Source organism: Megalops cyprinoides, chromosome 14, assembly GCF_013368585.1.
Source record: "Megalops cyprinoides isolate fMegCyp1 chromosome 14, fMegCyp1.pri, whole genome shotgun sequence".
Classification (NCBI taxonomy): Eukaryota; Metazoa; Chordata; class Actinopteri; order Elopiformes; family Megalopidae; genus Megalops; species Megalops cyprinoides.
This window is the reverse complement of record NC_050596.1, coordinates 28,783,487-28,807,792: the sequence shown is the minus strand read 5'-3', so window position 1 is coordinate 28,807,792 and position 24,306 is coordinate 28,783,487. Positions and strand designations below refer to the sequence as shown.

The 24,306-nt window shown below is 41.7% G+C and overlaps 2 protein-coding genes across 5 annotated transcripts in view; both read right to left on the bottom strand.

Annotated features, from left to right (window-relative positions):
• Positions 1-6,961: 6,961 nt before the first annotated feature.
• dlx1a (distal-less homeobox 1a) lies at positions 6,962-13,087 on the bottom strand. Of its 4 annotated transcripts, none has more exons than XM_036544912.1 (4): positions 12,949-13,087; positions 9,449-10,048; positions 8,960-9,159; positions 6,962-8,289 (listed from the first exon to the last, which is right to left on the bottom strand). In XM_036544912.1, exons 2-4 carry the CDS (start codon positions 9,759-9,761, stop codon positions 8,038-8,040), a joined length of 765 nt encoding a protein of 254 aa, XP_036400805.1. In that variant the 5' UTR covers positions 9,762-10,048; positions 12,949-13,087; the 3' UTR covers positions 6,962-8,037. The 4 variants fall into 4 exon arrangements, with proteins under 4 accessions (XP_036400805.1, XP_036400806.1, XP_036400807.1 ...); XM_036544913.1 differs by having other exon boundaries at positions 9,449-10,040; XM_036544914.1 differs by lacking the exon at positions 12,949-13,087 and adding an exon at positions 11,055-12,367.
• Positions 13,088-14,179: 1,092 nt separating this feature from the next.
• The window catches only part of metap1d (methionyl aminopeptidase type 1D (mitochondrial)), a 32,206-nt gene continuing 22,079 nt past the window's right edge, over positions 14,180-24,306 (bottom strand). The window contains exons 6-10 of the mRNA XM_036544910.1: positions 22,997-23,160; positions 18,629-18,726; positions 17,494-17,541; positions 15,805-15,883; positions 14,180-14,364 (exon numbers count right to left, since the gene is read on the bottom strand). Of these exons, the coding sequence (XP_036400803.1) occupies positions 14,262-14,364; positions 15,805-15,883; positions 17,494-17,541; positions 18,629-18,726; positions 22,997-23,160 (492 nt within the window). The 3' untranslated portion in view covers positions 14,180-14,261. The remainder of the gene's footprint in view (positions 14,365-15,804; positions 15,884-17,493; positions 17,542-18,628; positions 18,727-22,996; positions 23,161-24,306) is intronic.

Below are 24,306 nucleotides of genomic sequence, written 5' to 3'. Positions count from 1 at the left end.
TGGTGCCTTTTGGAAATGACCTCAATTTTGTTGTCTAATATAAATGTTTTGTATGTATCTGAAATTGTTTTCATAATCTATACATTTAAGTTTTGTCTTGTATATAAGGTAAGTGGTGCATTAGAATTCGTTTGTATAGGTTTGAGAATTTGTGTTATTTTTTAAACCACAATATATTACCCTCTTCTATCCCCCTTTCTTTTTTTGTGAAGCTTTTCATCTTGTGTTAAATTTTAGGAGTTAACGCGTGTAGAACGGTGAGCTGCTGATTGTACAATACTCATTCTCATGTATAGCATTTTTAGAGAAATATTGTCTTTATTTATTATGAAATCGACATTTGCAGTGTTGCCTTCATATAAGTCAGAAATTATTTAAATAAAACCCTGTTGTATTGTGAGGACAGACATGATTTCAGCCTAAAAATATTTTGCTGGGACGGGAATTATTGCCACGGTTATGCTTTAAAGCCTATCTGATAGCTGTTCAATAACATATCGTCATATCGTTTTAACAGTATTTCACGTGTTTAAAAAATCTTAACAGACCAACGATCTTGAACATCTCGACTGTACTTGAAGGCGTTTGTTTCTGCTAATAAATCAGCGAAGAAGTCTGACTGCAGACTCATCCCCGCCTTCCCTCGCACTGGCGCCAGCTGAATTTCTTTCAATATCCCGTGCAGACGGAACTCTTCGGGAAGCTGACCGAAGCCATTTTGTACGCCTTAAAATATTTTAGCATAAACAACACAACACTTACATTTTTGAATAGCAAAAAAAATGCCAAGGAAAAACATGTTTGTTTATAAATGTGTTATTGGCTTGAAAATGATCTGGTAAAGGAACTGACTTATTTGAGTCTGCGGCCACGATTCGCTTTTGTGTTGTTTAAGCCATCGTTAGCCATGTTTCTAGACAGGTATTCGTGTGTTTAATACACGCGTTAAGAGGAGATATTGCTTTCCTGAGGAAAGGTTCGGAGTTTCTGATGCAGACAAGATGATTAACAGAGCCGGGACCTAATGCCTGGGGCGCAGAAGGAGACGGAGTAGTTGAAGGCACGCAACACGCCTTGGCATGCGAGAGAGGAGACGAGGGCGTTTGGCTGGGCTCAGACTTTCAGACTCTCTGGAGTCGCAGCGCCTCTCCCCACATTTTTTTATTAACTCCACTCAGCCAAAAAAAAAAAAACTAGACTAAAAAACCGCCCCAAGCAAACCAGCATGGAAACATTTCTCACAACTTCCAGTTTGCTCGCGTTGCATAAGGCCTCTGTGATCGCTGTTTTCGTACAGGTCTCTCGGCTAACGAAGTTTTGCCCCAAATATGTTCGATGAAAATGTAAATAGTCCGTAGGAAGTAGCTCTAAGTTTCTGACAACAATTTAATTTTACTGCGTGTATTTCCTGCGTCAAACGGAGACGAGAGAAAAGACGTTCCTGGTTTGACAAAAATGTATGACATTCATTACCATAAAATACTGAATATTTGCAACAAAGAAAATACACGGATGCTACATGGGCGCAATGAGCGCGTTTGTGAAATGTTGCATATTTATGTGGTTTTTCGACTAATTTTGGAAGGTTTACACTGAATTCTAAAAGTGCACATGTAATTTTCTGACTGTACAGATGGGATTCCCGATATTGTGACTACGTGTGGTTTTATTCTACAGTAGTCTGAAAATAATGTCACGACATACAAAAACGAATGAACGCTGGAAAGATTACCCACGACTCGAAATTCCACAAGATTAGTTTCTCCGACACACACACACATTTCATTTATAATTCTATTACAAGCTGTGCCTATATGTATGCCGCAGGCAACGTGTCATTTTACTTTTAAATTTAAATAGTCCGCTTAATGTATTCCATTCACTAAATTTAACGCGCGGGAAAGTGGCCATACAGCGAGGTTTGTTCCTCTGTGCCGGTCTTTTTCCCCCACTCTCTTCGCCTGAGTGATCAGAAGCTATAAAGAAGAGGGATCATTTCGCATGATAAAGATGTACTTTGTCAGTGATTGCCACATTACAAGATGTAACATTCCTCCCTAAGGCTGTCGTGGTCCTGATCTCAATATGCGGACTCGTTCGGGATGCTGCGATGTGAAATACGCCGCGGAGTCACAAAACAATATGAAAAATGCCAAGTATTAAACTAGATTAATTGTGTGCATAGCTTGAACTCCAGGGCGTCGGACCGATTGTGCTCCAGCGCGGCGTCTCTGTCCTCGCTATTCACAGGCGTTTAAAATACATGCATGCGTAATGTTGCTGCAGCCGCGGTTTTAATGAAACGAGTTCAGCTCTGGCAGTTTCCCTGGAGACATTTGCAGGGAATGCGGAATTTTATATGCGAACAAGAATCTAAGTTAAAAGCCTATTCAAAAGGCGTGTGCCTGCGCTTGGTATTCCTGAAACGGGTCCCAGATGCCGAGACTGCTCAAACTGCCAAACTGTCGTTGCACCACGTTTGTTTTTTCAAAGCAACATATAATCCACAGAAACACAGTTGCACTTTTTACGCATCAGTGATTTCTGCGTGCTCCTCTACGCGTAACAAGCAATTGATTAATTAAATAATAAAAAAAACCCTAAACAATTAATCATGTCAAATATATCAAGCATGAATCAAGCCCAAGGCTGTACAAAACCGGTAGGTAGTCTGTGCACTCAAAAAATGCGTAAAATACCAAATTAATATAAGAGTTTGATTAATCTGGGTTAGGGTTCGATCTGTCTGCATGTTTCCCCTTGACAGATTAGCGGTGATGTGGCTTTAGACACTTCCGGAATCCTGTAGACAACTTGAAAAATGCCATACCCCTTTCGCTAATTTATACCGTGATCTGTAATTTTATCCACATTTGCTCTAGTTTGAGCATTCTGGCTTTCCGATCTGAAAGCCTGCAATTACTATATAATTCTTGGCAATTTTAGATGTCCTAATATGGACTGTAATTTTGCACAAGACAATTTCCAGCTATTTCAAGCATCAACATTGTCAAAGTTGTATGTACATAATAAATGGGAATATCAATGCATAGTTTTTAGCATAACATCTTGACTCCTCGATAATTATATCCGTTTGGAGCCTACGCAGAATTAGCCTGAATTGCACGGTAACTGCTGCTTTAAATTTTAAAAAATTACTCATAATTTTCCCAAAGATTACCAAGATCTCGAGTGCACAATGTCATCAGCGTAATGAAGAGTAAACATTTATGCTAATAATCTGCAATTTTTTCCATCAGCTATAAAGCGAGCCAATATAGCTGAAATGTTCAGTCATATTGTGAACAGTGCTGTTCTAACACTTAGCGCTGCATGGGAAACAGTTTGTGGGAATCAAGCGCTCTGACCTACTACGTTTCGGAGTATTATTTTTCTTAAACTTCCTCAGAAAACACAGTGTATGTCTCAGTCCCAACTAGGAGAAAGTCTTCGGTTGATTAATAGAGATTAAGGTAAGAATAGAGTTTCCTACTTTATCTGCAATGAAACACAACTGACCTGCTTTAGGTTAGTGCTACTTATTTATTGGTGGGTGTGCCAGGGTGGAGATTGATTATGTATGCAATAATTCCTTACTCAGTCCATTTTGAGATGTATCCGGTTCTAATAATTAAGCGATAAAACATGTTACTCAAAATGAGGGCAAAATCAGCCGTTTTAAGAGACAGGTATGTTGAATATTTCGGTATGTGGGACTTTATAGGGGATTATGAACAATATCGTATATTCGCATTTATTAGCTTTAATTTTATCTGTCGGTAAATAATTGTGGTCTGACACGAAAAAATGACGAGTAAATACTTACAGATCCCTATTTTCAAAGCATTATATACACATTTTTATCAGGTCAGGCAATTTACAACTGAGATTTTTATATTAGAACCGGGGATATGTAAGCGTCAACTTAGAGTATTAAGAATTATAAGATATTTAATAGTAACATTCGTGTCTTTACAACAAAAATCCACCTTAACGTTAAATTATCATGTTGGAAAAACTACTGATGTTCTAATAAGAAATTATAATTTCAGGTGACTACTCAGCAATTATCCTGAGGATACGTAACGGTTCTCTTTGATTCTGGAAGAAAAGGTTTTTCTGCGGGATAGAAAAGGAAGAAGGGGAGTAGAAAATATGCTCTTGTACCGTAATTTTGCCTGCGCTGCCTTCATTACTCTAACATTGTGCCATTGCTAATTTTGAACCCTCTTCCTATTGACAATCCCACATACACCTGCAAGCAATTTGCCGGGGCTTAAATATAAGAGAACAGCGGAGAGATGGCAGCTCACCTATTTTACCGTTTTTTTTTCAATGCGCAGCAAATTTGTCTTTCAGTGTGGTATCTCTTTTGTTAATGCAAAAAGATTCCCCGTGCAAAAAAAATGTTCATAATTACCCCAGAGATGGGAAACTGCATTAGAATAAATAAACCCGAAATTACTGTAATTATGTTGCGTTTGATGGGCTCGGCTTGTAATCAGGGGGAGAATACAGTGAAATAACGCTGACCCTCTCGGGTGCGCAGCTGCACGTGCACTTTGGAGTCTTTCAGAGAGAGAAAGAGGGAGAGAGAGACAGAGGGAGAGATGTATTTTTTTCTGTTAAGAGCCGCGTGCCATCTAAGAAAAAAAGTGAAATTAGTTTTTTATTTACAGGTAAATCCTAAAATTGAGCCCATTTTTAAAAGCACTAATGAGTGTTTTTCAAAGGGGTTCTCCTGTTTGAAGAATTAGCATCCTTCAAACGCGGAATGAATGGCTCGTCAGCGCAAATTAAATAATTCCTTGATTAAATATCAAAAGCAATTAACGATTCATCTTTAATTAAAATGATCAATGGCATATATGCCATAAAGTCCTGAGCGAAGGACATCATAGTGTTCGGTTGTATGGTAAAAATACTCCCGCTAATCAAATATATGTATCAAATATATGTATTAGTAAATCAGGTACGATTGACAAGAATCACTATGTTTCATATCAGTCAACAGCTAATGTAACAAACGCAAACACAACCAAAACGTACGTCTAAAGAAAATCAAACCCGAAACGCTGGCTAATTGGCCTGGCAAAATATTTACATTGAAAATATTAAATTTTATGATTACTACTACTAATAATAATATTTACAAGAACAGACCTATAGTAGAAATACTGAGTGAGAGGGCATTAAGACACCAAATATTAAATATACGTACTGGGGAAATATACAACAGATATTATCTTATTTCGGATTCTGCCACGCCATTGCTCCTTCTGCACTTTTTCTTGCTTTTTACATTTATTTGGTTTTCTTTAAAAATGGGAGCAAATTATTATTAGCTACGAGTACTTGAAGTCTGAGGATATCTTGTGGCCTGAAGTCAGCCACGGTGAACGCTATCGGTTTTCTCCAGAGCATGTTGGTGCGTTTCCTGTTCTGGCCATGAGAATTTAAAAAAAAATCTCACCGGGCCACACAGGAAGCGTGTCAGTATTGGTCAGTGTAATTACTAAAATCCGCACGTACACTTTTAACGGAAAGGGCTAAGTACAGCAAACACGCTTCTGAAGAACCGTGGGTCTTACTTGTCATATATGAATCTGTGCTGTCCACATTTAAATAAGTAGACGAATACAATAACTTTAAATGAAATAAGCAAATAAACAATTAGGAAACCATGATGAAATTGCAGGGTAGACATGATGATGGACCGATAGCCTGTTTCACACAAGTTTATTCCCTTTGATTTAACCAAGTAATACACCCGACAGACTTGCGTGAACCCAAAGACAAATTCATGTGGAAAATTGCCCAAGGAATTACGCCACACCCACCATCAATACTATGGGCCTCGATACATGCGTTTGTCCGATTTCTTTCCTATCAATATAGCTCCCAAAGAACGACGTTGTTCCATAACGTTCTGAGAACGATAAATAATTTTTAAATGACCGATTATACGTTTACACATAAACGTATGAAAAGATATGTATGGATAATTAGTTCAATAAAATTAGTGCTTATATTTTTGTTTATTTTTTCTGTCTGCATGTTCCCCACTTCCCCCCGATCCTGCAGAAATTTTCTGGAAAAGCGCAGTTAAACCATCGACCCAAAACAAGAGCCCTTTTGAAGGTCTCATTTTTACTGATCCACATTTAACTCCCCCTCCTCGACAAGCCGACGTCCTTTCTTACAGCACCTGCTTCTCGCGCAATTATTCACTTAACACACACCAGAGCTCGCGCTACTATTCAGCGATGAAAACGTTTTCTACGTAACGCAAAAGAGGAGAAAGGAGCTTATAGCGGCTGAGAAAAAATCAAAAGAAATAAGCACTAGACTACAATTGTTGTAGGAACTGCATACAGAAATCAATGCGATCTTAAACGACTTAGTGTTGATGGAATAGGTTTCAAGAAGGCTTGCAGTCACCAGATTAAATTGAAAAATTGTGATACGAAAAAGGAAAGGAAAAACATCACAACATATACCCAAGTCAACCAGAGTAAATTTGCCTATTTTTTGCCATTTAACTTTATAAGTTATAAAACAATTTTAAGAACTCTTGTTTTCAGTGTAAAAATGTTGAGAAATTTATTATCAAAACTAGACTACAAAACATTGCGATTCATTTTCCTTCCGATTGTAGTTAATATGACAAAATTAAACAATTAATTTATTGAAGAAAATAATATATATTACAACGAAAATGTTATATTCTAGTTCGCGTAGAAATATGCCTAAGAACATCAACACCAAACGACAGTAATCATACAGTGATATAAACTTTTCGTACAATGTAGGACACCCTTGTAAATGAGTCTGACACTTTTTATATTGTCATTTTAAATCATAATTTTACTGTCTTCAAACTTTACACGCTATGTACAAAGAGTTTCATAGTACAAAGCAATAAATTAACGTAAACATTATAAAACTAAACTTTGCCATGTAGAACGCTAAACACATTAATCAAGACATTCATATTCAAAGGTAAAATTCTATTTCACAATGCGTTGAGTATACAGCCACAAAGACAAAAAGCTGAATACGCCTCAGATTCGTATGTTTATATACAGCAGCCTGCTCTTTCCACGCTCGTTGTTGCAGTGACACGAGATATTGGCATTACTAGACTTTCTAAAAAATGCTTTTCAAAGCAACAAGCTCGTTTTTATCAAGCTCTGAGTTATCTGTTTGGGACTGGCTGCTGCTGCAGCTTCGGTTGGGTGTTGCTTTCGTCAACGCAGCATCAACAGAACACGTGCGTCCAGCTATTCGTGTTTACGTTGTTTCTTCTTTTCATTTCGTAAAAACACATATATTAAATAATGTAAACATACAAATTTTAGGACATGGAATTTAAATAATTTAAATCAAACACATGAAAACATCTACTGCCTGTAACCAATACGGAGAGATATACATTTGTGTGTGTATGCGCGCGTGTGTATTCATGTGCCCCTTTTCCTCTTCGACAATGGGCTGTGTGTGTGTATGTTCTTGACCAGAGCCACAATTTTTGCCTATAACCTCATTAACATATCTGCCCTTCAAACTGTCTAGAAAAGTCGAACCAAAACAACCAAATGTCATTTCTACGTACAATTATGTGTTGTAGGAAGTATATTCTCTCGTTGATTGGTTACAGTTTCATATATTTTTTCTTTTGCACACAAGAGGTCACAGAATTGGGGAACAGCAGCTTTAATAACTTTTTTTTTTCGCTATGATTTCCTTCTGCTTCTTCCTGTAGTGGACACAAAAAAGACATTCATCCTGCCCTCCCGCGCAGACAGTCGCTGCTCAATCTCTCTGCTGGCAGGCTGTTCGCTGAGAGTTCTGCCCGCGTTTGGAGGCTCATGCGTCAGCTGTCAGCTTTGGGAACGCGCCCCGCGTTACATCTGCGCCTGGCTCCAGCAGGCCAGGCTGCAGGGCCGGGTTTGCATGGCTGGCCCACGAATCCCCTGATTTGGACCATCCACGACCGGGAAGGGGGGGAGGTGGGGTGGGGTTAACAGTTTCTGTTCACATGAGCTGCGGCTGCTGCATAGCTTCTTGGTGTGTCGTTGGATACCATGAGGTGTAGCTGGGGATGTAGGAGCCAGGGGTGCCTGTTGACGTTTTCACGGCGGACGAAGTGTTCCACACCGGCGCGACGGAAGGCGAGCCGGCGGACAGTCCGCGTCCATTGGCTAGTGCGCTGGTGTCAATTGTGCCTCCGCCTTGCTTCATTAGTTTTTTGAACTTAGACCGCTTGTTTTGAAACCAAATCTTTACCTAAAAAAAGACAGAAATGTCAGTACACAAAACGAAGGAAATATTAGTCGAAAATACGAACAAAAATTAATTACAGTCTGTATTTATCGTATAAATTATAGTTTATTATAGCCTAAATGAAGTGCAACTGGCAATGGCTAAAAACGAGCTGTACAATTTTTTGTGTTCGGAAAAAAGCTAGAGCTCCTTTTCATAACTTAAAGAAAGTGCATCCTGGAATATCCCATATGTTACACTGCATGCATAAACAAAGAATTTATAAACGTAAGAACATTTTTGTTATATAAACCACGTTTGCCACAACAAACAGCCTACACTCAAAAATCATGGGCTGGAAAATCCCTCAATAGCCTGTATGCATCTGTGACACCGCCTCCAGATAGTGTCAAACAATTTATATTGGTTTACCTCAGACACATAGGCCTGTTTCCACTACTCTGATTTAAACTAATTTCTTCAACAAAAAATGTCCAAATGAGCAGCGATTTAAAATAAATAGACCAATGTCATGACAACAGAATAATCCATAATAACACCAAACAAAAGTAGTCTACATGGGGATGTCAGGTGTGGAACTAATCTATATCGCTATAATTCAAGAAAATGATTTAAGAAAATTGCATAACTGAAATCACACTTTTCATGAAAACCAGAGGGAAAATGATCTTGCCTGTGTTTGTGTGAGTCCCAGCGAGGCTGCGAGTTCGGCTCTCTCCGGTAGCGCCAGATACTGTGTTTGCTGAAACCGTCTGTTCAGAGCCTGTAGCTGCAAACTAGAATATATAGTCCTTGGTTTGCGGATCTTTTTCCCTTTCCCGTTAAACCGGACCTCTCCTCCTTCCACGACGGTGTTTTTCTCCGTCTCTGGTACTGGTGAAAAAGACAGTGAAGAACTCAGGAGATAGTTTCACACGAGCTGCTGTAAAGCAGCGAACATCGCAGAACAAGTTTTACAAGCTGTAGTTTCGGTATAATTACCCTTAATTGCATACATTGTTTATAGCATTACGCAATAAATAATTACCAAGACTAATACGCGAACATCTGGGCTGAGTTGCCAATCCAGCGTTTGCTCTGTGAACTGAACCAACGAGGCTTCGTTGCAGTCCACTAACGCAGAAACCAAGAAATCCGCTCAAATAAAGAATGTCGCTCTTACCTGTGTCTTCTAACCGTGTCTGCGTTAATGTGGAGCTGCTTTGGTAGGACTGTACTGTGGCGATATATGGACTTGAAGAATGGCTGCCGACCGAGTTGACATATGGATAACCCAGAGATCTAGGGAAAGATGAGGCTGTACTGTACGAGCTGTCGTGCTGGGTCTGACCGGCAGAATGTAAACAGTGCATGGAGTAATGCCCGTGAGGCATCGTGGAAGGCGACATTTGTTGACTTGGTGGCCCAAATTCCATGAAAACGGTCTTTCCTGAGACGGGGCTATTAAGACTGTCTGGCATTGTAGTCATTGTCATCTCTTCTAGCTGATCCCTTCTCTTCCTTTTTGTTTTCTTCTATGATCTCAGTGAAGGATGGATCCCAATTTAAGCTGATCTGATTTTTTCACTTTCCATTCATAAGAAAATGTAGTTTGTCTCTGTGAAAAGTCTAAGCATGATGCTGTGGATCTAGACAAACTCGTCTCAAAGGTTTGAATCGGGGATTCATGAATATTCATCAAAGACGGGCGCTGATTGGTCCACTCGTACCAAAAGAGGCTCCGATTGGCGATTCTGGGGTTGGATCCGGAGGACCTAGGGAACTCAAGAACAACAGCAGCGCTGAGACCCAGGTCTGAGATTTGCGAAGGCAATAGCGACAAACGGGCAGACTGTACCAGAGGGCAGCAAGCGAATGGGGATTATTCTAAAGTCAAATTTTGTCTTGTGTGAAGACAATATATTTACAAACATTTATGACGTACCAACCGGTACGAACTGGGCCACGCGCTTGTATTGGGTAACAGTTCGTTGCCCTGCTTCCTTCACGCATCACACAATTGCGTTCTGTAAACAAACTCACTGTCAAAGAATCACATTTTAGTCGCCTAAATTATGACAAAATATGGGCACAATTTAGACTATATTTACAAATAATAACGCTTTTTACAAAATAGAATTGGTTAAATAATGTCACATATAAATACATGAAGCCTTGGCATACTGTGCTGTAACAGGTTGTATTATACATAAGCCGTCATGCCTAATTTATCAACCAAATTCATGCAAAGAAATGGTCAGATTTTAAAAATTAGACCAAAAGTGACATAACGCAGAATCGTGCCTTTTATCTAAACCTATTATTATTATTATTATTATTATTATTATTAAGCCTATCGTTCTATCTAATGTTCATTATTAGGTTTATAATTTTGCTGATGAGCAGACTATTAATTCTATATTTATTAATTCTCGTTTTCGCCCTTCTTTCCTAAGCCGACCCTTTCCTAAGGGTTTTACATTATATGATTCAGTTTGCATCCCCTCTAATAAACTTAAAGAAAATGAATCAAACGAAATTAGATCATAAAATAATGACACTTACACACGGCCCCAAAAACCAACAAATAATGAAATGATAATAATATGTGTGATTAGAGAACAATAACTGCCTTTAAATGTGCAGTTTTGGAACGTCAGCGTTTTTGATGACAACAAGACAATAAATCAACGTAGTAAAAACGATGATTAAAAAAAATCCGACCAATTTCAATTGTTAACTGGGTGTCTTGGTTCGGAGGAGTTCGCACGTGCAGATGGATAACTTACTGAATCAATTGATTAAATGCTAGTTTCGAGTGCCCTGATCCGCAGCTGAAGACAGTCATATTAGCATAACACTGATGTTTAATTTTCATTCGCATAATTAGCCATATATTTAACACTTCCTGTTACACGCTGCCCTGGTTCATCGGGGCAGCACAAGAAGATGTACCTGGATTGAACTGTAGGGTTTAGCCGTTTCCAGAGGGTGCAAGACAATTCGATGGCACGTGCCAACACCGCAGGATAAAAGGTCGATATGAAATATGCTACCTGTTTAATGCTGGGTTCTGATTAATATTCAGACCGCTTCAGAAGTCATCTGTTATCTCTCTCACGGCGATGGCTCCTATAGTGTAGACAAGAGCGTTTCCCCTATGGCGTTTCCAAATCAACACTTAAACGGACTTCTCTGTATTTTTGTAATAACCACTTTCCCATTATTTTCAGAATGCCACATGGAAGGATAATTGCCTTATGACTTTAAGCTTCTCTATGTTACTAATAACATATAACTGGTATGATTGTCTAAATTACTAAAAATAACATATTTCTAATTCGTTTTGGCGTAACCCACGGTCTAAATCATCACATAATATACGATGAACACAACATCAGCGTCATGAATTTTAATAAACGTATGGACACCTGTTAGCAGGGAATCTTTAGTACATATTTTGACCAGCCATTTTCCACGAAATAATGATTTCTGTGTTGGCACTGACAATAAAATCTCTACCTTGACAGCACAGTGTGAGCGAAGGGAAAATCAGAAATCATGCTCAGCAAATCAACAATCACTAGACAATGCTTTTACGACATCTGATGTGTGTCCAAAAGTCCAGTCTAGAAATAGCAGTCTTATGTTTATAATAACGCCCCTCACAATTACAATTGAGACAGAATCATGTCATGTGGTTGGATCTGAAATTGCTTCGTCTCCTTTTTCATCAAGATGTCTGTACATTTTTTAAACACAACATGCTATGAAATCCGCGAAAGGTCAGTGCTGAAGAAACTGAAACCGAACTCGCATTCATGTGCCTGTTTTAAGAGTCAAAAATGATACTGTGCGTAACATTGTGATATCTCAAAGCAAAACAGCGAAAGACACTCAGTTGCCAATAACAATGTAGAAAATGGCAAATAAACATATCCCATTAAATATGGACCAGATACGGCAGACATAAATCATGTACTCTAAATGACATAACCTTACTGTAATTTGCACTACAGACGTCTCGTTACCACAGCAGTTGGTAAATCATTCGGCCCTAATAAAATTATTCCATGATAATCTTATGATGCCAACAGACATAGAGAAATAATGTTATACTAATTGCGGATAATTTGATTTTCTCAATAAAATCTTAAATGTAATTTCCATCGTAAAAAGACGTCATGGCTGAAACATTCTTCATTGATTTCTGATTTTTTAATGAGAATTTTCAAAATACTGTATTGTCTGTGAAGGTGGTAAACAGCAACTTTTGCCTAACGTGTACGCATAGAGAGAATGAACAATATCGAAATGAATACACAATAATGCGTAACATAAATTAATCACCTGTAATTTAAATTTAACCAATCACCTGTAATTCTATTTTTTATTTTTCGACAACAAAAAATGCTGTTACAGCGTTCCAAATCATTAACAAATGAATCCATGTCGTGTGCCTTGGATCAGGTAACAAACTCAAAGAGTCATAATATGTAAAATTATAGTTGCACATATTTTAAGTCCTTCACAACTTTATCCACATACCCTATATTGTTTAGCAATAAGTTTTTTTCCCCCGAACAGTTAGGGAAAACTGGACCCCGCGCACATTTTAAATGAGCTATTTTTAAAAGGAGGAAATTAATGAGATAATTTTAAATGGGGAAATAAAGACCGTACCATTGCTCCTCGTCACTCCGTTGCGCCGGTGCGGGCGATGGCACACGCGTGCTGAGCTTCATATTTTCTTGCGCCTTTTCCCTCGCACCGTCTGCAGATGAAACGCGCTCGCAGCCCGTCTGTTCTGCTGGCGGCTCAAACTCTCCACATGAATAACAAATTAAAGGCAGTTAAATTCCGTCACTGTGATTATCAACCTAATTACATAATTGAACTCAAAGGCGCAGAACAAGCAACTTTTCATGTTTGGGAAAAATGCTAGTTATGACAGCCTGGCGTGTGACATCCATTCTGGGATTGTGCACGAGACAGCGGATCTCGGTGTTTGCAGAGTTCTATAAAAAATACTAGCTAATAAATAAACGTTACTCTCGACCTTGCTTTTTGAATGGTCTAATTTCGAGCGATTTGTATCTGGAATTTAAGATGAATGAAGGCTGGTTGGTCAATGGATCCCTTATCAACGGCGAAAATAATAATAGTAGTAATAAAAGTTGCAATTATTGTTATTACACCGCTCGGAGAAATGATTATCATGGGCAAACGACGGGGGCGATGCCTTACTTGTCCTACCATTATTTGCTACCTTATTATGTTAAGTACAAACTGAGATTCTAAGGTGGACATACATGTACTAATAAACAGATTTCATGACCCTTTTTGAGCTCTCTGCTGGCATTCTATACTCTGTTTCTGTTGGTTATTCGTTTTAAAAATGTACCCCTTTCAAAAAACACCTCCATAGATTGTATACACCCACATTTATTGAAATCCAATCAGTTATCTCCTGGAACATATCCTGTGGAAAAAAGGCCTCGTTAATTGTAAATAAATATATTATTTATACACATCAGTGTTTTTGACATTTCACAGGAAAGCTCAGACTCTTGCTGGACCTCATTCTGTTAACAAAAGCAGAAACCTGGAGAAAATGTAGGAACGTTTCAAGCAGCTCGAGGTTCACTAAATCTTTACAGAAAACCCTGAACATGTCTGACTGAGGGGAAACCACCCGATGGCCTGCGTTTCATGCCACCAATGAAACCCAGAGCATTTTACATTTTCACATTCAGACAATTCCTGAGCAACAATGGCGCAATACAGGCAATATTATGGGTCCTTAGAAAAATGTAAAAATGCCAGTATTAATACTCAATTTCAACTATCAAAAAAAACAACAGAAAGAAAAACCCAGAGGGCTGGGATCCGTACTTCAAAGCATGGACTTTATTTAAATAATAATATTCCTTTACACAGCTGATGTACAAAAGACTGTAAAATTCCACTGCCGCTGCTTCCCAGCTCTGAGCCTCTCAGGCAAACTTCCCCCGTGACGGCCCGTCCTCCTCTGGCAACTTGGTCAGGATCTCCACACCATCTGATGTGATCACAACCGTGTGTTCGAACTGGGCCGATCTGGAAAGAGGGGAACGCGAACAAGCATCAGTTACAGAGGGATGTTTGGCTGGGAGTAGTGGGGGGGTGTGTGGGAGGGGGGGGGGGGGAGTGATCACAAGCTGGAGGATTTAACGGCAGGGCCTGTTTTAACACCTGCTACAGCTTTCCTCGGTTACCCGGTCGGATGGGAGATGGGGGGGGGGGGGCGGGGGGGCATTGCAGGTGATGTGTCACAGTAGTGTGTGAGGCCAGGCCCAAGTCAGACCGCTAATGCAAAACACTTTATAATCACCAGACCTCAAACTGAACCCACCAATAAAGATGAATTATTGCAGGAGCTCTGGGGGAAATTAAAGTATGTTTCAAGATTTAATCTGGCTCCTCGTGCCTAACCTCACTGGAGGCTGTATGCTACGCTGTATTTTGGAAAGTCTTGAGCGAATGTCAGCAAATGTCACCGTTTAATAATTACTGCTGGTGGCAGAGGCTAGCCAGCACTCAGTTCAATCTCTGTCTGAGGTACAAACACCAATAAATCGTGAAATGTGCTACTGCTACACTGTTCAAATGATAAAGCTCTGACACATTCATCCAGGGCAATCTATCAAAGGAAACTAGCGTTTCTATTCAGCAAAACAGCCGGCACCGCCAAAGATCTCGGTAAAACAACTGGGAAATTTCGTGGGCCCTATTCAATCAGCACCTCGGCTTATTTTCACGGGATGATGGGATTAAAGGACGCAGCACGTGTGAGTCGTGGCGTGTTTTTCCGACCGTGTGGTCCAGCTGCGGGGGTGCAGGGGCGCGTGGGTGACGGGCGGAGCGGGCCCGGGTTCCGTAACACCGGCAGGCGCGGACCGCGGCGCACGCGACCGCCGCTGAGATCACCGCCACCTGGGCCCGCTCCAGCCAGCCGGCCTGCCCCTCCGCGCGGAGCGGCTCATGCCTTTAACGAGATCTCTAAAACAAAACAAAAAAAAGGGAGGGGGGGGGGGGGGATGGGGGGAGCGTCTCTAAATACAGCCGACTCGGGCGCGCCACGCTCCTCCATTGTACAATTAAATTACAGTGTACTGAAATCTCTCACTGGAGCAGTTAAGTGCTTTGTAGCGCAGCACTCTAAATTGTATGCCCCCCCTGGCTGAACAGGCTCCAGGACATTGGGCATACTGGTTCCTGCTGAACAGCAGAAGATGCTCAATGCGAGGGCGTCAGGGAGCTGGCTTTTCTCAGTACGGAGGAGTGTTTTTTCAACATGGACTCTGTGGATCACTAATATGTTTGTGAGAAGACTCAGAGCCGAAGTGATGGATACAGGTCTGACACATGCCAGGAGATTTTCCTCGCTTTACACAGAGATCGCTCTGCTCCAAAGCATTCTCGATTTGTTTGGGGGGGAAAAAGGACTGATACCTTTTTTTTTTTTATAAGTGCTGACACAGACATGAAACCGCTTACCTTTTGTCATCGACAGAAACTGCAGTCCATTTGTCCTTTAGGATTTTAAATTCAGACGATCCCTCCATTAGGATGGGCTCTGCATTCAAAACAAACTCAGTGAGGAGAGTCACACACACACACGCACGCGCACACACACACGCACACACACACAGACACACACGAACGCACACGCGCACACTGCAGTCACGTGGGTACGTAATGTTTACAGGATTAAAACACACCACAGAGAGGGCAGAAAACTAAAAATGTACAAGAGTATAATAAAACACAAGAGTTGCCACAGATTGACTTCCCCCCATACACATAGCTGTTCTGAATAAATCGCACTTCTGTGAAGCCCTTTAAAAATTCATTAACTCAGCTGTAGCATCAACAATACGCATTTGTGAATTACTGCACATTCACTGGTCTCAGCACCAGCACCTACTCAGACATGCAATCAAACATTATTTCCAGTAGGTATACTTTGCTGCAGCATGTATAGATGGCTGTGACCACACAAAACAGGAAGGCTTGCTGGGCCAGTGCGCTAGAGCTGAACGTCTAGCATCATAGGAAAAAAAACAGTATTATCTACATTTTTAAGATTTTTACAGCACTGTGATATACAAGTTGCTGTAGTTCTGGATTAATCATGTAACCAGCAAGGAGCGGACCCTAAGCCTGTTTACTTCCGAGTACACAATAAAAAGTCATTACGGCCCTTCCTCAGTTCCAATAAAAGGAAATGTGCATTTTCCATTGTGAGCATGAAATTCAAACTGAAGCTTAACTTTCAGCTGGTGACAGGAAAATAATGTTCAGATGCCGCTGTGGATACAGTGACAAACACCGCTCAGTTTTACTAACTCAAAAAAAGAGTCCTTACTGTATTATCAATACAAAATGTATTTTAGTGCACAGAAACTGTGTATGATAAAAGGCAGATTCAGCTGTCAGGCTGAGAGCGATGGACACGCTGTGGCATTGTGGTCTCCCTGTAGGCCGCTGTCCCTGAGTTCTCACTGCTCTGAATCGAGGTTGCCTGTGTCCCTTGTGCATCTGCTTTGCCCGCAGGGGGCATAATTCTGGTTTTGCCTTCAGAGGGTTACCTACACTTCACAGCTTCAGACTGGACATGATAGGCTACTCAAATGCATGTGGACTTTTTACTTAACGTGGACCATACCTCCTCGAACTTAAGCTTAGTCTTAAATCCTCCCCAAAATCCAGGAGTTAGGGTCGTAATTCCTGCTCTAACTGGAACGCACCAGCAAACTGGACGATCACGGGTTAGACGTAATTTCACAGCTGCTGTAGTTCTGTTTTCATTTCATTACGACTTCAAGGTTCACCTCAGCTATTACAACTTGTAATTTTGCAATCATAATCAGTTTTTTTTTTCCGTGATGAACACTGTGGCCGACTGAATTGCAAAGACAGTGATGCTAAGAAAAATTTGATGATCAGATTGATGTGCAACAGGTTCCCTGACCAGTGTTCACTATGGTAACAGAGAACAGAACCCTCTCATGGCTCAATGCATGTGAAATATACGATCAATTGGTCTCTGTCATCAATCTTGTGGCAAGCTCTGCATTATATATTTATATATAAGATAATTTCAGAAAAAATGATGTATTTTGGCCTGTGTTTAGAGCAAACCCATCTAGCGGTAAGATTTGAATCTGAGAACGTGGTACTGACCTATTGTGAAAGCCATTCCCTCCTCCATAAGCATGTCATTGTCGTTGGCTGTTGGAGAAAACGTAAATGAGAAATTTAAACATTTGAATATTGACTAACTATACTATGAATACAACACATTTAATTTTCCATGTGGTAATACCAATCTTGAATTTATGAAGGAAAAAAAAGCCCAGCAAAAGGCTGAAGACATTTCCTGCACATATAGTGCTTGTTCATAAACACTACAAAAGCAGTTTTGACTCCTATTAACATGTCACATTAAAATTCGTTGGATGCCCTGTGAAAATAACCAAACAATTGATCCCTCTGTCTTCGGAGGCTTTTTGGAGAATTTTAATTTGGAAGTTAACCGAATGGGAGATTTTGTATCTCTTGGATGCTGAATCTCATACGAGTTTAGGCTCCTCTCTCAGGGTAAGTGCAGGAATAAGAGGAATAAGACAGAGGTTCCCATTGGCGGGGCTGCACTCAGCTCTCTTGGGTACGGCCAGGCCCACCGATCCCGCCCCGGGTCAGTCTGGAGTTCTGCTCTGAGATCACACGCCCAGTGAGCCATCTGTCTGACTGACTTCCTGTTGGATGCCGTGACTCAACCCCAATCAAGCAAGAAGTGCTGGCCTTCAACCCAGGCAAGCTCTATATTGACAGTGTTCACTTTACATGCTTTAGCGGTCTCTTCCTAGATTTCTTAGTGATAAGCTGCATGATCCTCTCTCACTTTGGTAAAGGTAACTTTGCAGATTCAAAAAAGCTTTGACTTCTATAACTGTAGTTAATAAAATAATTACTAGCTTTTAACTATTACTAACCAAAATTTTACAGTTTAAATCCCGATTTATGCATTTCAAATGAAATATTTCAAATACACTTCACACGCAATTCAACTGGCCTCTATTCATTCTAATGTCAATGGCCTTTGTCTTTAATTTTGAGTACCGAATTTAAGCAAGTGCATTTTATAAACAAATCTCGCACAGTACCAGGAATTTGGTGGGTCCAGAAGTTGACCAAAATATCTAAAGAAATTTTTAAAAAGTATCAATTTACTAAATTTGTCCCTGGAATTTAAAGATAAAGCACACTGTGGCCAGATTGGATAGGGGTCACTGAGGAAATCTCTCCTGTGTTTTACCATGATGCCAAATCTCTGGGTGACCATGGAAGTAAGATCCAATGCCATGACCGATGAAGTATGGACACACCTGGAACCCACAGGAGTCTGCTATCTGGCTAGGAAGAAAGAGAACAACTGTTATGGGAAACTGAATATTAAGAAAGATTCAGCAAATTAGTCATGTGATATAAAAAAAAATAAATAAAAAAAGGTTTTGCAATGTTTTGTTTTTGAGAGTGTTACCATTTCTGCATGATTGCCAAGTTCAACAGCATATCCCTCCTGCCTACTGTTATATTTGGACAGTGATGAGAGACCCTGTCAAATATCATGAGCCCCGAAGAAGACAAGTCATTTATCAGTTTGTACTTTTTTTGGCCCTGAAGTGACTTTCGCAGATTACAGTGTCTTTTTGGAAAAACACACTATTCCGCTTATGTTACTATGACTCAAACAAAAGAGACGAGGACACAAAAACATATCCACTTCAATATATTCATCTGCTAAAACGAATCCGTTTCCCCCCCCCCCCACTACAAAAGATTATTTCAAACAATGCTTATAGGTAGCAGCAGTTGTTTAAGTTCAAGTGTCTGCTGTTAACATTTCCTTGGCTATGTAAATATAATACATATATACCTGTTTACTTATGCAAGGATGTTCAAAGTATCATTCTAACACATTATGCTGCACCCATCCCAGGTTAAAAAAAAAAACAGTCAGACTGGTTGTCCTATATTTTAAAATAAAGCATTTGTGGTTTTCCCTAAGCAGACACTATGGCTTTTCCGTCATCTTCCTGCAGTTTTTGCACATCTGCAATGCTAGTTCGCACAGGGTTAAAACAGAGAGCAATCTTGGAGAGATTCAGGCGAAGTTAATTGTCTCCAGACCCTGCTGGTAGATCCACTGTGCACACCTGCCCACTGCCCATCTACTGACCCCTCAACTCCCCGCGTTTCGCGCTGACCTTCCCGGTGGATTAGGAGGGGAACGGCTGTCAGAAGAGCATCATGGGATTTCCCATGAGCCCCTGCACCACCATAGGCCAGTATGAGTCAACCCCAAACCCCCCCCCCTCTGTGATGTGCGCATTTTTAGCTCCCACGCTGCAGTTGTCATTCACTGTCTCATTAAAAACCGCTGCTGCTGCTGCGTGTGCTGAAGGGTGCTCATATTCACTGTCACCGGGAGTTAACACCGGAACGTATTTTTTAAATACCGGTTACACTTCAAATATATTACGAACAGAAGTCAGGTGGACCGCGTGCACGGCCTCGAACGCTGGGTTTCCATTTGATCCACTCTCTTATCAAAGGTAGCAGAAAGAGCACCTTTTCCCTGGCCCTTTCCGATCTGTATGAATCACCCACCCGAGCGTTTGAACTCCTCCATCAGAGCGGAGAGGCCCGGGTTCACCTCGGCTCAGGCCCCAACTAGGGCCGGCCTGGTGGCAAATCACAGGCCGGTGGGAGTCTGAAAATAAACACCCCCTAACCACCGGAGGGGCTTCCCTATTACAACGGCAGCAGGGGTCTGAGCGAGGCTGAAAGCCTACCACCTGCCTAAAATTGGCCTCCAAAATGTCCAATTACCTGGGAATTAGGTGTCGCTGGGGAAAAAAAAACGGCCTCGCAATAAGCGGCCGTCGCTTAATGCATCGACCGTGGATGAAGAAACCAGTTGACAAAAAAACGACAATCCTGATTTTTCTTCTTTTTTTTTTTGCCCCCCGCCCAAGCTGTGGCCGTTTTCTGCACTTTTACTGCCCGGGCCAGTAATTCTGCAAACTCAGCAGCAACGGATCCACAGAAATCACCCCCCCCCCCCCCCAAATAAAACAGAAGGGACTTGAACTGAAAAACAGTAAACTGTGGCTTCGTGGTGATTTTAAACAGCTGGTCGGGGGGAAAGCCAGCTACCCATCGACGGGGCCGGAGGAAGCCCCTGTGCGCAACGCAACGAAACTGTGCCAACTATTTGTTTTGTTTTCTCCGTCTCTTCTTTAAAACAATACCCTGATTAAACGGCAGCAGCAGCCACGTCCCGGGTTAATCGCCTCTCCCATGAATGGGAAACATGCAAATTTCCCAATTAAATACTTCGCAGTGTAGCCGGGGGCCGCCCAGGGGGGCTCAGCTGCCCCCGGGCCTTCGCCACGACGCCCCTTTTTAGTTTTTGTTAAGAGTTAAGTGGCCAACAAAGACAGGAAGGAGGTCAGCCCTCAGCCAACACCTGAATGCGCTCTCCTTTTTCTCTTCCCCTTGATCCCGGCGGTCTGAGGCTGTCATTAGTCTTAATGATGGAAAATTGTCATGTTGATATAAGTCTCTTTCTCTCTCCCTCTTTCTCTCTTTTTTTGTATAAGTAGGAGGTGGAAGCTCCATTTATTACAAAGTTCTTTGTGACTAAAAGCTGTGGACAGTGCATTTGTGCCAGGAGAAGAGAAAAGGGTCTTGATGCTCTTTCCATAGCGGGGATAATTATTCCCACTGTGACCTTAATGATCGGGCCTGTTCCCACTGCATCTCATCCACGCGCCCAGCCCTTCGGCAGAGAGCCGTGTCAGGGAATATGAAAAAACCCCTATAATGAAACCATTTTCCCTGATGGAAAAAAAGGCTACTGGAGCCGCACTTGCTACAAAGACGGCTCAATTATATGAGTAATTGTGATAATTTTCCTTCCATTCATGGCTTTTTCTGAAAGGAGGAGAAGCAGAAAAAAAAACACAGAGACCTAGAGAGGGGAATTACCCAAACAATGCAGAGTGCAAAGCAGTAACAAAAAAAAAGATGGGATTTTGGAAACTGTGTAATGCTATGAATAAATATGTTAATACAGGGCATGTACACATTAAGACTTGTGCACGTGCCCATATGTACATATACATAAATACATACACATAAATATATATATATATATATATATATATATATATATATATATACACACAAGCATTTCAAGGCCTGGATAAATGACCGAAAAGGAACAACAGAAAGTGATAAGGGCAGCTAAGCAGCTGTCTGAGAACTAAGACCACTTTCTCCCCTGCGCTGACGAGCCACACTCCCGCACGTACTCCCCAGTAGTTAGCCATCATTTGTTGTTCCGTGACAGGAAAAGGATAATTACCTCGCCGAGCCATTCAGAGGGACTGATGTGCCCTTCAGTCTCCGCCATGAATGCCAGGGCCCTGATAGAAAGCTTGGGGGAATCATTCAGCGCCTTCCCCTTCTCCTTTATACAGCAGAGCGGATTTTGTTAGATGGAACACAAGAATACCAGCAGTCTAGAGTACATTAAACCCCTGGGTGTTCACAAATATGAGACCGTTGCTGTCTATCAACTCTTTCCATTTGCAAAAAGAAAAAAAAAAAAACTACAACTGCATTAAAATTTCAATTCCATTATGCTGAGGGGGGACAGAGAGAGACAGTGAGATATGCATTACTTTTTTTGTTTCCCAGTAGGTGTCAGATTCAGTTCTTCCTGCCCACAGAAAGGAGCGCCGCGTTTCTCCTTTGAAAGGAGGAGCTAGCCTATAATTTCAATCTCGGAGGGAAAAAAAAAAAAACCTCCCCTCGATTTCAGCTGGCTCGACATGCGCGGCGGTGGAGACGTATCGACCCTTTGCATTCAGATTCCACTTTTCGTGCTCTCAAACGATAGATCCGCTCACGCCAGAGCCCGCGCCGAGTTCAGAAATTGATTGACACGTCTCAGTTCCTTGAAAAAGGAAAAAGGAGCGGAGGAGGAGGAGGAAAAAAAAAGAGAAAACACTTTTAATCAAAACCACTCGCACGGATGCGATGATCCTTGAACGTGACCCTGGGACAAGAATGCTGTCAGGACCAGAGGGGAATTAGGTGTCTTCATTGTGCGGTTTCCAACGCCTCTTTCACAGGCTCCATAAAAGATAAACTACCACCTGTTTTCATGCCCTGCCTCTTAGACTCCCAGGGAATAACCACGCCGCCGTATCAGGGATTGATTAGAGTTTCATTCATTATTTATTCTGATCTATTTACACCTGGCTGCTGTCCGTGTTTGGGAACGATGGCGATCTCCCACAATGCACCCCCCCCCACCCCAACCCCCCTGGGCCAACCCCCCCATCTGCCCAGAAAACTGCAATTTGTTCTGACAAACCTTAAACCATTCCCACATGTACAGCGTCTGACCCCTCGGGGCCTGTAATCTGGGAGAAATCTTTCCAGGGAAAAGGCGAGCGGCATTACAGCCAGGCAGCTAAAATACTCACATCAAGCTGAAATGATGAGCCTCTGTCACCGACCATGTTATCAGCTTCGTGCCGACCCCCCCCCCAACCCCACCCCCACCCCGCTCTCTGTCCCCCCCGCTCCCCCCACCCCTGGGGCCTACTTGATCGTGTTCCCGATGACGCAGAGAGGGACACCAGGCCTGCAGGCGGCGATCGCCTCGTCCCGGCACCGCCTCGCCGCCTCCACCAGCGACCGGCCGCGCTCGTCCACCTCGCCCACCAAGAACGTCTCTGAGGTGTCGCCATGGTAACCTTCCAGATACACCTGGGGACAGGTGGATAGGGGCTAAGTGTCAGTATGTGACCGTCCCCCGCCCCCCCCGACAACAAAACCAAAGAAATTAAAAAAACCCACAAAAAGAATGTAGTGAGGACGTCACACAGTTGATCTGGACACCAGATGCGTATACAGTCAACATGAAGAATTTACCCTCTTTGAAGCTCACTTCACACATCACACTTGGACAACTTAAAACACGTTGGGTTTTCATCACTTTCTACAGTATCTTCTTTTGGCTTACTGTGAGGGAAAGGGCTGCAGTCAACATTAGATGATATTAGCTGCATGTTTGGGATGGCAGTGTAGTATAGTGGTAAGTAGGAGGGCTTGTAACCAAAAGATTGCTGGTTCAATTCCCTGCTGGGCCACTGCTGCTGTACCCTTGGGCAAGGTTCTCAGCCCAGAATTGCCTGACTAAATACCCAGCCGTGTGAATGGATAACATGTAAACACTGTAACCTATGTAAGTTGCTCAGGATAAGAGCATCTGCTAAATGACATTAATGTAATGTAATATTTGTACTTGTAACCATGATGCTCATGTTGAACAAAAATTAAATAATGTAGCAGTTTGTGCACATAAATACCTGTATAATTTCATTATTTCCCATGAATTCTACAAAGTATAGTTTTTGCAATTACTATAAAACTCTCTTTCCATGACCATTACTTAGGTATCTGTCAGTATGGGAATCCAACATCCTCTTCCTTCTGCAAAGAACTTACTGGAATGGCCCCTCAACATCCTGACAGTTGTCATTCACCTGCAACACCACTAAAGGCAATCCTACTGGAGTCAAGATCTCAGGTGACAACAAAAAAGAGTATGGATCAGCATCTGGCTGCCACGGCAACAGTGTCCATGACAACCAATATGGACTCCAGGACCAGTTCATCCAGAGCCAAGGGCGAAGCTACTGAGAGCCATCGTCTCTGACTCTGACTCTGACTCTGACTCTGACTCTGACATTCAGACAACAGCAGTAAGAACGCCAGGGAACACATGTTCACCGCTTGCATTAAGGAGGAGGACACATTTTATTTTGGAAAACACCCCCTCTCACCTCCTCCGTACCTGCAAACACAGTGAAACATGCAGTGAGGGTCAGCTCTGTGGCGGGGGGGGGGGGG

Coding starts and splice junctions, on each gene's coding strand:
- dlx1a (XM_036544912.1), bottom strand. CDS start 9,761: ATGACAATGACTACAATGCCAGACAGTCTTAATAGCCCCGTCTCAGGA. Junction 9,160..9,448: donor GACACGGTTAGAAGACACAG/GTAAGAGCGACA, acceptor CTTTTTCACCAG/TACCAGAGACGGAGAAAAAC. Junction 8,290..8,959: donor TGGGACTCACACAAACACAG/GCAAGATCATTT, acceptor GTCTTTTTTTAG/GTAAAGATTTGGTTTCAAAA.